The sequence below is a fragment of the Cryptomeria japonica genome, chromosome 10, assembly GCF_030272615.1.
Source record: "Cryptomeria japonica chromosome 10, Sugi_1.0, whole genome shotgun sequence".
Taxonomy (NCBI): domain Eukaryota; kingdom Viridiplantae; phylum Streptophyta; class Pinopsida; order Cupressales; family Cupressaceae; genus Cryptomeria; species Cryptomeria japonica.
The window spans coordinates 790,892,273-790,905,024 of NC_081414.1; the positions used below are offsets into that span (position 1 = coordinate 790,892,273).

Below are 12,752 nucleotides of genomic sequence, written 5' to 3' on the forward strand. Positions count from 1 at the left end.
GACAACTCTCCATGAGGAGAAGGGAGGTTCAAATTATTTCCTTTATCTAATATTTTTACTGCATAAATAAAAAGATCTTTTGGAGGTACCCTAGCATTAAAAGGTGGGTATTTTGACACAATATTCTATTTATTTTTGTAATTCTTATCCATTTTCAGGCTTGGGTACAAGCTCGTGGTCATGGGAGAAATCAAAGCGTAATGCTTGACCTTATTATTTTAAGTTTCACTTCTATAATAGGTACTAGTCAAGGTAACTAACCTTTTGATAATGCTAAATTTTATCTATTTGGATATCAACCATCTCTTTTAGGTTCTTACAAAGACCTAACTTGATGATTTTTTATTACAAATAAGCCAAAAAATATTCAATACCACATAATAACATGGCCTCAAGAGGCCACAAAATAATAAAATAAATTCTAGCAAAGTAAAGGAAAAATATAAAATTCAACAGGTAATCAAGGATCTAAAGAGTTCTCTCCTCAAGGATGACAAAATCATATAGACATATGTTGTAAATGCTAAAAAGGAACTATGCATACATCATGGTGCAATCTTGAAATTGGGCTCCATGTGATTGGGTAAAACAATCCAAAAATAAAATTTCTTAATAAGGTTCTAGACAACGTGAAGCCTAAATTCACAAGGGCCCTGATCCTTGTTAACATATTCCTAGAGTATTCTTTTAGATGGAACCTTTTGAACCAAATGCCCTATTAAAGTGAAAACGTCTACTCATTTCCAAGTTCTATAAAAATCTAGGATGGTGAAAACAACATCAACTAGGGAGTCAAATGACATGCCTTGTGAAATACCCTCAATATGATTTTTTGAGGAATCTTTGGAGTGGAACCATCCTACTTGTTTAAACCAACAATAGTACTATCAATTGTTAAAATACCAATATTTGAAGCGATTGAAAAAAAAAAAAAAATCATAAACAACCAAAACTAAAAAAACTACAATAGATGTGATGGTTTAATTAAATTCTTGGTAAAATATAATAAGAAAAGTAATGATAGACACAAACATGTGTAAACATAGACCTAAGAGAGCTCAATAATCCAAATACCCCCTCTTCCATACCATAATTTTTAAATTATTTGTTTAAAAAACCACATATATATATATATATATATAACATCATTATTTTAAAAAAATTCTACTTTTCAAATTTTTTAAGATATTAATTGAGTTCATCAAATTCATCAAAGATCGATTCTTGTTGACTATAAGATCTCAACATCATAACAGACGGATGGAGCTGTAATCATGTCCTAGATGAATTCTGGTGAAATGAATACCACTCAGACTTTGACACTTAACTAAAAAGATCCCTTGAAATATTAAAAAATAATAAAAAGGAAAAATAAAAACATAAATAAAAGTCTTTGAGCATTATTGAGCATGGGTTGTTGTAAGGTAATAAATTTCTTGATAAGAACAAGCTTTAAATAGAGGTATATAAGGATATGAGATTCATAAATAAAAGTCTTCACTGCAGCTGCGCCCTGTCTGATTGCTGAAATATGTAATGAATGCAATAACTATACCAAGCAAGCGGTATCGAATCAATAGTTGGATTCAGGGAGAGCTTTTGTATGAGCGGAACCAACCGGTGAACCGAATATAGTAGTTGGGTGTACGTTTTCCAACCTAAAATACACAATCCATACTCGAAGTTTTTACCTATGAGCATTGACTACAAGTTTTTTTCGATGACCAATGCATCAAATCTTCTATTAATGTAGAGAAGACAGAAGCCAAGGTAACCGGCCAACAAACCAACCAACCTAAATTATTAGGTAAACCTCCCAGCGTTGGAGTAGGAAGGACACAAAGCCAGAGAGAGTCCTCCACAAGCAAAAGGATGAACTATTTTGCCTCTATTAAATACAACGGCTCATTTGCAATCTCATTACCAGTCCACAGAGAAATCGACAGAAATTAGCCTTCTTTGTTACTTTTATTGTTTGGGTGTTTATAAAGGCAGAGGCAGAGACAATGTGCAGCCTAGAGAAGCGAGGCAAGGTGTTCATTCTGACATTGCTGGGAGACGACGATCACAGATTTAATCCCACAACACTAGACGCCATTTCAGGCGCCTTGAAAGAGGTGGAGGAATCCCCCGACGCGGCGGCCCTCGTCACAGCCAGCCAAGGCAAATACTTCTCCAACGGCCTCGACCTGCGATGGATTGCAGAGGATCCCAACGCCCGTCTGGACATAATAAGGGACAAATTCGAGAACGTGTTGGCGACCTTCATGAGGGTGGGCATCCCCACCGTGGCGGCCATCGGCGGGCACGCGGCGGCGGGCGGGCTAATCCTGGCGCTGGCGCACGACTACCGTTTCATGACGGAGGGGCGGTCCGTGCTGTACATGAGCGAACTGGACCACGGAATGCATCTTCCTCGGAGTCTGATGGCGCTCATTCGTAGCAAGCTGCACCCTGCCGCCCTGCGCGACGTGGTGTTGGGAGCCCGTAAACTGAGTGCGCAGATGGGCATGGAGAGAGGAATGTTAGATGGCGTTTGCGAGGACCCGGCGGAGACTTTGGAGACGGCGGTGAGAGAGGCGGAGAAGATGGTGGGTAGGGGATGGAAGAGGGAGGTTTATAGAGGGCTGAGGTTGAGTGCCTTTCCTGGTGTTGTGGAAGAGCTCGATGCACATCGAGATTCCTATCGCTTTGCATAGTCATTTTAGTAGTAGTATAGATATTGATGTGAAAAATTACCAGGTAATGTAGGCTAAGTGTTTTGATGAATAAGGAGGAATTTAAACTGCAAGAAAAATAGCAATCTTAAAAGCGTAGTGGGCTTTTCCTTGATATGGAACTATCTGTCTCTCTGCAATATATAAATGACGGCCACCAGCGAGTCGATTCGCATATTAGTTTTTGCAATTCGATGAAGTCCAAACTGTCTGTTCTCGAGGATTTCGTTTCCACACAAAATTGTTTTCGTTGCGTGTGCCGCTTGTGAGGAAAAACTTCGAATCTGTACGAGTACTATATTTAGGATACTGTTTTAATTCGAGGTTAGAACTTTGAAAAGGCAAAGTAGGATTAAAAGAATTTCCTCGTCCTTGCTATAAGGGAAAAAGTTTACGATATTCAAATGTGAAAATTTCATATTTTTAATAGAATATTTTTAAAAAAATCTGGTGGGATTATGTTGAATTAAAGAAACTTAGATTTCTTTAAGGTAATCTAATAATTGAGTATCAATGAATTTTAATTAATGAGTAAATAGCAATTGTACCAATAGATTCAAGGGGAACATTCATATAATCTTTTCTTTTTTTTCTTCTTTTTGATAAATAGTTTTTTCACATTTAGATTTTTTTTTTAGATAAGTGCTATCTTTATGGGGATAGCTCCCTATATTGCCTTCATAATATGGAAATTACATAGAAACTTTTCACCTCTGATCTATTACAAAACCCAGAGCCACCTTCCTAACCACATACCTTTACATTGATACCCCATAAACAGACCCTACTACCAGACCTTCATTAACTACCCATACATCTATACAACATAATAACAAATTCGTTCCCCACCTGGAACTTAGCTCGACAGATTTGGTGGCTTGATCAATGGCATGAAATAAAATACTGAAGACCTTCTTGTCGTGGCAATGGCCACCCCCTAGGCAGGAGTCCATTATCATTTCCATCACTCTCGATGTCTGCTTGTTGCCAATCATGAAGAGCCTTCTATATTGGTTTTCGGGTCTCTTCCTCACATAAACATCCAAGTGCTTCAAACGCCATACTCACTATCCTTATCTCTGGCCTAGAAGCCTCTACCGCCTTTTATCAACCTCATACTTTGGCACCTTTTTCAGACTACGAACTACGAAAGGGGGACCTCCACTTTCTATCAAACTGCCTTGATCCCTTGCCTCAGGGATGTTGAGCCATCATCTCTCTCTGACTCTACCATTTGGCTCAACTCGAACCACATATCCTCCTATCCTATCACCATGTCTTCCGAAAGACCGTCCACTCCCTTATTCGCTAGTAGATCAACAACTTTATTGCCCTATTTGAATGTATGGGTGATCAAATAGTCAACCAACTTATCCAGCCAAACCTTAATTTTCTCCATCCATTGTCTCATCCTCCAACGTATGGCTTGATTTTTCTTGATAGCATTTATGCATAGCAGAGAGTCGCCTTCAATTTCCACCTTCTGGAATCCTTTTGCTACACATAGCTTAAGTCCCCTCAGAAAGGCTTCCCTCTCCGCATCATTATTAGAGGAAGTCCCCAAAAAATCGTATGTTGCCCAAAGAAGGTCGCCCTTTCATTTTTGATAATGCTCCCAAATCCTGACATTCCTGGATTACCTTGAGTCGCTTCATCAAAGTTGAGCTTGACCCATCCTGCTCGAGGTATCCACCATCTAACATTCCTCCTATCCTCCTTCTTGAATAGGGAGAATCCCTCCGGGACTTTGAGATATTCCCAGATTTTCTGCATGTCCTCATCCCATTTAGAGATAAATTTAACTTTCTTTTCCCGCACTCTAGCCATCACTTCACAAATATTTTTTTTCAATATCCTCAATTACCTAGCAAACCGAGTGTGCGTTATCTCTAAATATCCAAGAGTTTCTCTCTTTCCAAACCTTCTAAACGATCATAGATGGTCCCACAATCCATATATCTCCCCACATAGAGTTCCTCTCCATAATGACCAACTACTCAGGAAGTCAAACATATTTTGCTGTTTGGCAGTCTACCATCCAACCAAGGACAAAAACCAATCCTAACATAAGGTTTTAAACCAACATCTGAATAACAAATGGTTGGCATCCTCTTATGCATTCACACATAACGGACATACACTGGGCCCCGCAATCCCTATCTTTTTTAGCCTCTCCCCTGTTAATATATTATCATGGAGAGCGACCCATAGGAACGCTCCTGCTCTTGGTGCTACCCTATTGTTCCAACAAAGGTCTGTAGGCCATCTTTCTCCCGACCGCTTCTTCATCAATTCATAACCCAATTTTACACTATATTCTCTTGAAGAAGCCACACACCATATAATCTCGTCTTCCTCCTTACCCACCGTAACCTATCTTCCTTCAATCTTTGACAGTATTTTCTCTTTATCATTGATGTTGATCAAGATGCCATCTTCAAAGGACCATCAAACCTTGTCCCCCATGAACCCTATATTCTGAATATAATCCACCACATATTTGCCTATCATGTCCTCTAGAATTGGAATAACAGTCTTGTCTACAAGGATATCTTGTAGAGCCACCCCTCCATTCCATGAGTCCCTCTAGATCCCTTCCTTCCTTCCATTGCCAACTTTCCAGGAAATATGATCTGTAATGATTCTTCTACTCTCCCATAAAAACTTCCAAATTGAAGAACCTCCATAGGAATTGGCCATAGTAAGTATTCTCGATGGGTCATCTATATCCAAATACTTATATCTCATAACCCTACACCACAACTTGTTTGGTGGTTTAAACATTTTCCACGTTAACTTGGCCCCTAACACATAATTTTGTAGGGACTTACTTTTCATGCCCACCCTGCCCTCTGATTTATTCCCACACATTGTGTCCCATTTGACCAGAGGAATCTTCTTCGTTTCCTTGGAACCTGACCATATGAATTTCTTAAAGATACTCTCTATCTTCTTTATTGTTTCCCTATTAATCTTGAAGCATGACATCACGTAAATAGGGACGACTGATAGAACCACTTGTAACATCACAATCCTACCTGCCTGAGATAGCCACTTATTCTGCGAACTGCTGGCTTTAGATTGACATTTGTCCACCAATTCTAACCATAGAGTATTCCTACCCACCCCTTCGAAAAGAGGGACTCCTAAATATTTAAAAGGAAGCTTTCCAATATTGAATCCCAATATTGCAACAATCTTATTTTGGGCTTTCTTACTTGTGTTGAAGAAGAAAATTTCCTACTTGTCTTTGTTCATCACTTGACCGGATACCCCTGAGTATTGCTCTAGTGTGTGTTTGATAGCCCGAGCCTCCCAAATAGAAGCTTCCCCGCAAAAGTATGGTATCATCTGCGAATTGGGAGTGGGTGATTTGTCCCAGCCCTTCATGAACCTCAATACCTTTCCACACTCTGCACCTTCTAGTGCTTTTGATCATCCAGCTTAATGCTTCTACCATCAAGACAAAGAGAAAGGGGGATAGAGGGTCTCCTATCTAAGACCATTATGTGATTTAAAAAAACCAAAAAGAGATCCATTTACCATGATTGAGAATCTAGGTTTAGTTATACAAGCTAGATGATAGTATTAATCCATTCTTTAGAGAATCCAAGTCCTCCTAAAACTTTGACCAAAAATTTCCAAGAAACCCTATCATATGCTTTACATACATCTAACTTAATCACCATACCTTGGAGCATATTGCTTTTAGCTAAGTGACATACCTCCGAGGCTAGAATAATGCAATCAGTAATATCCCTACCAGGAGTGAATCCATTTTGTTCTTCTGCAATAATGGAGGGTAATATCTTCTTGAGTCTATTAACCAGAGCTTTGGTGAAGATTTTGAAGATGACATTACATAGAGAGATAGGTCTATATTCTAACATAAATTCACAATCAGATTTCTTCGGGATCAACACCACCAATGTGTTGTTCATACTCTTAACAATTTTTTTTATGTTTCCTCATATCCTCCATGAGTTTGAAAAATATCCTCTCCCATTAATGACCAATAGCGTTGGAAGAAGTTGGCCGGAAATCTATCTGGTCTCAGAGACTTGTTCGGATGCAGATCAAAAGCTGCCTTACTAGTCCATTCTCTTCAAAACTTATCATTCAAAAAATCATTGTCTGCTGATGTGACCAGCTTAAGAATCCCTTCAAGCACCTCTAGACATTTCTCATCATCTTGTATCCTTATTGAATTATAGAGTACCGATTCAAATTTACTGACCACCTTTGCTCCAATCTCATCCAACTCATAACATCACTCCCCCCTTTCATTCTTGATTCTATCGATCTTATTCAAGCTCGTCTTGGCTTTAACCGATGCATGGAAGAAACTAGAATTGGAATCTCCCAACTTAAGCCACATGGTTTGGGCTTTGTCTTTCCAATAGGCTTCCTCCCTCGCTGGGATCTTTGCTAACTCTCCTTTAAGGTTATACTCCTTTATGTATTCTATAGGCCCCATCCTGTTTGCAATGACAATGAAATTCAAACTCTCTAAATCCTCCTCTATTCGTGCCTTTTCAACAAAAATGTTTTTTAAACTATCTAACATTCCATTCCTTTAGTCTCTATTTTATAAAGTTCAGCCTGCAGGTGAAGCTATAGCTAAGCGCACCCTTGAAACAATTACTCTCCCGCCACCATCTCTCCAAATGCTCGATCAAGGAATGATCTCGCCACCACATAGATTGAAACTTGAAGTAGCTTTTCCCTTTGCGATCATGCATATCCACCTTCAACAAAATGGGAAAGTGGTCTGAGGCTGGAAAGGGCAGGATCAATACCAAGAAGGAATTCTCACTTTCCACCCAATTATTTGAAATGAGGAATCGATCCAACCTCTCCGATATGTTTGTGAAACCTTCCATTGTTGGGTTCAATATCTCAAAGATGCGACTCATTCACAAATCTATTGAAATCCACCATAACTTTGCTATTCCTAACCAAACCTCCCGCTTTGTCCTTCAAACTTAAAATCGCGTTAAAATTCCTACCAACAATCCAATTTTTGAAGTTCTTCCTTCTCATCAACTCCATCAGTGTGCTTCATAAAAACTCTTTAGCTTCTGTCTTATAGGGACCATACACATTGATAATTTGAAAAGAGAAATCAGAGTTGATAATACGCCCTTCGCCCATCATCCAATATCTCCCTGTCTCAATAATCAACACAATTAAGTGTTTTGAGTTCTACATAACTACCAACCCTCCTGACTGACCACAGGCATCCTGAAAAATTCCTTCCCATAGACTACAATACTTCACAAAATTGGCACCACTATCTTGGTTAAACTTAGTCTCTTATATAAAGATGATCTTTGGGTTCTTCTTAATGAGGCTATGTTTAAATAGTCTTCTCTTGTTAGGGGCCAAGAGTCCCCTAACATTCCATGAGAGGAATCTCATTTCTCTCCAAGGGAGATCTTGGCTCCTCAGAAACCCCTTCTTCAAAGCTTCATCTTCCCTCTTCTTCGACAAACCAATCTGAGATGCTGCCAATTGACTAAGACATCTCCTATCAATTATATCTAGGATATCCTCCCCCTGGTCGTCTCCTTCCGAGAACCATTCACCTTCTGACAACAACTCCCTTGAGTCCTCCTTATCTATCGTCCTCCTCGAAGAACTTGGGCACCCCTTAATGCACGGGACCGATGACATGTCTGGCATTGGCCCTACTTCCTTGAGACCCTTAGCCCCCTCTGATGGGATCTCCTTAGGACTCAGGGTGTGGGTCGTGTTTTGTCCGATGTCCACCGAAGCCTTCTTCGGACTTAGACCATCGATTGCCCCCGTCATTGCAACAACCTTATCTACGACTCCTTCAGTAACCAAATTAACTGCCATTTTTGGCTTGCTCTCCACCTTATTTCTTTTGGGAGTCCATCTAGATTCATTTATTAATCCCACCTTGCAATCTAATTCACAGTGATCTCTCTTCCTAAATCTCAGGCAAAATTTTTTGCTTTCCTCTATTTCGATATTTTGCATCCAATTCTGCCCGTTGACAACCAAACAAATTTGTTTTGGCGCTTTCCTGATTGCGGCTATCTTCAATCGGGCGTACACATACATGTCTCCATCTGAGATATCTTCGTCGACCTCCATTAGTGTTGCAAGCGATCGCCCTATTTTGTCCAAACACTCCTCATTCCAATATTCAATAGGAAGGTTTAATAATCAGATCCATATCGAGGTTTCATAGGGATAGTATAATAAAGGGTTAAAATTAGGGGTCCATAACTGAATATACAGAGAGCTTTCTTCCACCATCCATACACCTCTTTGTAAAAATTTATTCCTATCATCTTCTAGAGAAAACACCATCGTAAAGAAATTTTCGGTAATAAATTTGATAATGCAATCAAATTTCTAGTCTTGGTCAATCCAGTTTTTGATTAATACCCTCGACCTTCTCTTCCCCACAATCTTACAGATGATTGCTTGGTTATGCATTAATTCCTGATCAATTTCTACTTCCTCTGTCACGTCTATACAAGGGTTAATCTCTCTCACGACTATTATCTTCAACATCTCCTTCCAAATTTTGTCCATTCTTACCAACGTTCTGCACTCTCCCCATTATGATTCTTCACATTCAGATTTTAATTATATAGAAAATAATAAAAAATAAATATTCTATTAAATGTATTATTTATAAGATAGAAATTAAAGAAAAACACTTTTTAAGTAGTACAAAAATATTCAATATTAAAAATAATTTATAATAGCTGAAATTGCATCCCATTTAACATTAAATTAAAATGATTCTGGACATTTTGAATTTGGTATCATAACTAATATCAACATGATTTTATCTTAGAGAGTATTTTAGAATGACAATTTACAAGTCTTATAGAATTTGAATCTTTCCATCATGAATGTGGAAATAAGTTTCAAGTTTGAATGTTAGCCTATCTATTATTCTTATTAATCTGTCTATTATTTCTTAAAACATTTGAAAATAAAATCGAATTCTATGTAAAAAATTCTAAAGTGCTTCAAACAGGTCTTGTACATGATGGTGTACATACACGTCAAGCTCTTCAACATGAATCTAAACCTTTACACTATTTAGTATTTTGAGAATCTTTAGTGAACACATTTAGGAAAGAAATTGACTTCATTAATCACCACTTTTTTCTAGGAACAAGTTTTAAAATTACTATTGAGTATTTGATCATTGAGAGTGATATTTAAGTAGAGTGTGCAAAGATGAAACACCTTGCAAACAATTTTTTTTACATAATCCACTATGTTTGTATCATGCTTTAGAAAATAATATGAACTAGTTGAATAAAAGAAATATCCCACCAAAATAGTATTCTAATATTAGGGTCATAAATTTTCCACAAAAATTAAAATGATATCATTTTAATATATTTAAAAAGAATACTAACATTAAGGATGAAATTACTAGAACATCAACAAATATTAAGGTTGAAAATAAAATTAGTATTAAATAAATAAAAATTATTTGCAATTATTTTCACAACTGAGCAATAGTTGGGCCAAGCATACAGATAGAAATTTGAAAGAAAAACGTCTCTCTTTTGACATTAGATATTAGTGGAAGATGGTATGATAGCAACACAATGCCTGGTAAGCTTTGATGCACCATTCTTCATGCTAGCATCCAAGCAATGAGAGGTTGCTTTGTTGGACTATCTGTTTAGTTGGATTTGCAAAAGATTGGGGCCTACTAGATAGATGGCATCATCATGCAACAATGTGGCTCTAACAAAGCATTGACCTTTGGAGCTTCCACGCACATGACATGCTGCCAAGTGTCATCCTTGTACTAGCCCTTTCTTAGATTGTAGACTTAGGAAAAATTAAACTAAATAGGATAGGATGGTTTCTAGGGAATATATTTGGTAATAAACATCATAAGGAATCTTAAGGTTATGACTTAAAGATCAACTACCAAGTGTTGCAAGTCTCCTGCAAAACATAACAAGAAAGAGTCTTAGGGTTGACGGTGACTGCTAATTCGTTTAGGTCTTTTATACTTAGAGAAAAATGCAAGGTTAGGCAAGACCAAAGAACCTAAAAATTTAGTAGGGTGCTACTAGAATTGATGATCCATAAACCACATGGATTAATGATAAAAAGAGCAAGCATTATCATCACAAACATAAATCAACATGGCTTCGCATCCATTGACATATCAAGATTTGTTATCTTATTATTTTTCACCTATCCCATAACTTTATGTACCTATTATATGGATCCATGAATGATATAAATATTTAACAATTAAAAAATTTGCTTTGTATGATATTGACTGAAAATAATTGACTGTTATAATGAAATTATTAACAAAGTGCTTGGATTGTCATTGTGTTCTCATCAATTCTACTCCTACTCCTATTGAAATGAGAAAACTCAATTGAAGTTTACATAGCTACTTCACATTCAACAAGAATCATATTCGTTTATACATCACTATGATTATAAGCCTTCTCATTACAAATTGATATGTGATTAATATAGTGTCATGCCATGAAAAATAAGAGGCCTGATACTTTTCAAAATGAACACATTCATTAATCTTACATGTAACTTTTTTTTGTATAATACTCTATATAATATGAAGCCTAAATTAAAACTATAAATACATTTAACAAGCATACATCTACAACAATAATCTACAATCTACAGCTTTAAATGGCACAAATAGTTCTGTGCGTCTTGGAATCTCATTTGAAGATCTCAAATGAAACCATCACAAGTTACAACTATGAAATCTTTTTCCTGCCTGCCCATCGTCATTAATATTCTCACTAACCATCAAGTTAAGAGTCAATATAATCTTAATCTTGGAAACACCACACCTCTGATAAGATTTACTGAGCACCAGTAGAATAAGGAGGCAATTCCATCAGAAAGGGGCTCGGTGGGATGTCCAGATCATCATCCATTGCAATAAACGGAAAACCCATTTCATTCCCTGACTCCTCGACGTCAAGAGATCGAATATCAGCCTCCACAGATGTTTCATTATCAGTAGACCAACAAGAAGTGATCTCTTGTTCCAAGCTTTTCATCACGCCACAGAGGAGCTCCTCATCGGTGACATTTGGTTCATCTTCTACATCTTCTAACATACGGATTAGCCTGTGAAAATGCCCCTCCAATCCCATTTCTTCTTCTTCCTTGCCATTTCTGTTGTGTATCCTATGAGAGATTTCAGCCATTTCAAGCACCTCCAAAGAGATCTCCAACTCGCGACTTGAAAAACTAATGACAAAGCTGGACCACACACAGAGCTTATATAGAGCGAAACAAAGCGGGGTCAATTCGCAATGAATAGGATCACGAATATGATGGGAGGTCGGGGAAAACGATATAGATATGTTTGTGAATAATAAACAATTAGCATGGGCTTCACTCTTTTGGAGGTGCTCACAGAGAGAGACATTTTGGACGGTGGCTTCGCTGGCAAATTGAGTATCATATGTTATTGCATTGAATGCTGAGACGCGTGACGGTAGGTAACAAGAACCACCAAGACTTTTATTCTCTGCCGCTGGAGTCGCGAGATTATCAACCCTCTACACCTTGCGATGTTGATATTCACATGCTAATGTAACTAGCATAGGGAGAGAAACCGTTAGTTGATTTTTTCCTTCACAAAATTTTAGGTGGTAATTTTGAATCATTTCTAATTTAAATTACATAAATTTATTTGGCAAGTCTTCTGTTTATAACTCAACTTCAGATTTATATTGTCAAATATGATGCCACACTACCATGTTTTTGGTTGAGGTGTCTAAAATAACTCCTAAAAAAAGTAGACACGTAGTATGCACTGTCATATTTTATTGGTACACTAATGTAACATCACATGATTTGTTACATTTTAGATCTAAGTTACATATTTCATTCAATTATTAATACCCATGATCAACGCTAACAACGTTAAAATCGAAACTACTAGCACTTCAATATTAAAAATATTGAGCATTAAATAAACAAATCCTATAACAACAATTGGACAATGCTCAAGTATTGGTC

At 37.4% G+C, this 12,752-nt stretch overlaps 2 protein-coding genes across 2 annotated transcripts; one reads left to right on the forward strand and one right to left on the reverse strand.

The window, feature by feature from the left end:
- The first annotated feature begins 1,821 nt into the window (after positions 1-1,821).
- Positions 1,822-3,127, forward strand: LOC131039225 (enoyl-CoA delta isomerase 1, peroxisomal). The gene has a single exon (XM_057971933.2). It carries the CDS (start codon positions 2,007-2,009, stop codon positions 2,697-2,699), a length of 693 nt encoding a protein of 230 aa, XP_057827916.1. The 5' UTR covers positions 1,822-2,006; the 3' UTR covers positions 2,700-3,127.
- Positions 3,128-11,391: 8,264 nt separating this feature from the next.
- LOC131859471 (uncharacterized) lies at positions 11,392-11,984 on the reverse strand. The gene has a single exon (XM_059213253.1). It carries the CDS (start codon positions 11,930-11,932, stop codon positions 11,582-11,584), a length of 351 nt encoding a protein of 116 aa, XP_059069236.1. The 5' UTR covers positions 11,933-11,984; the 3' UTR covers positions 11,392-11,581.
- Positions 11,985-12,752: the final 768 nt, after the last annotated feature.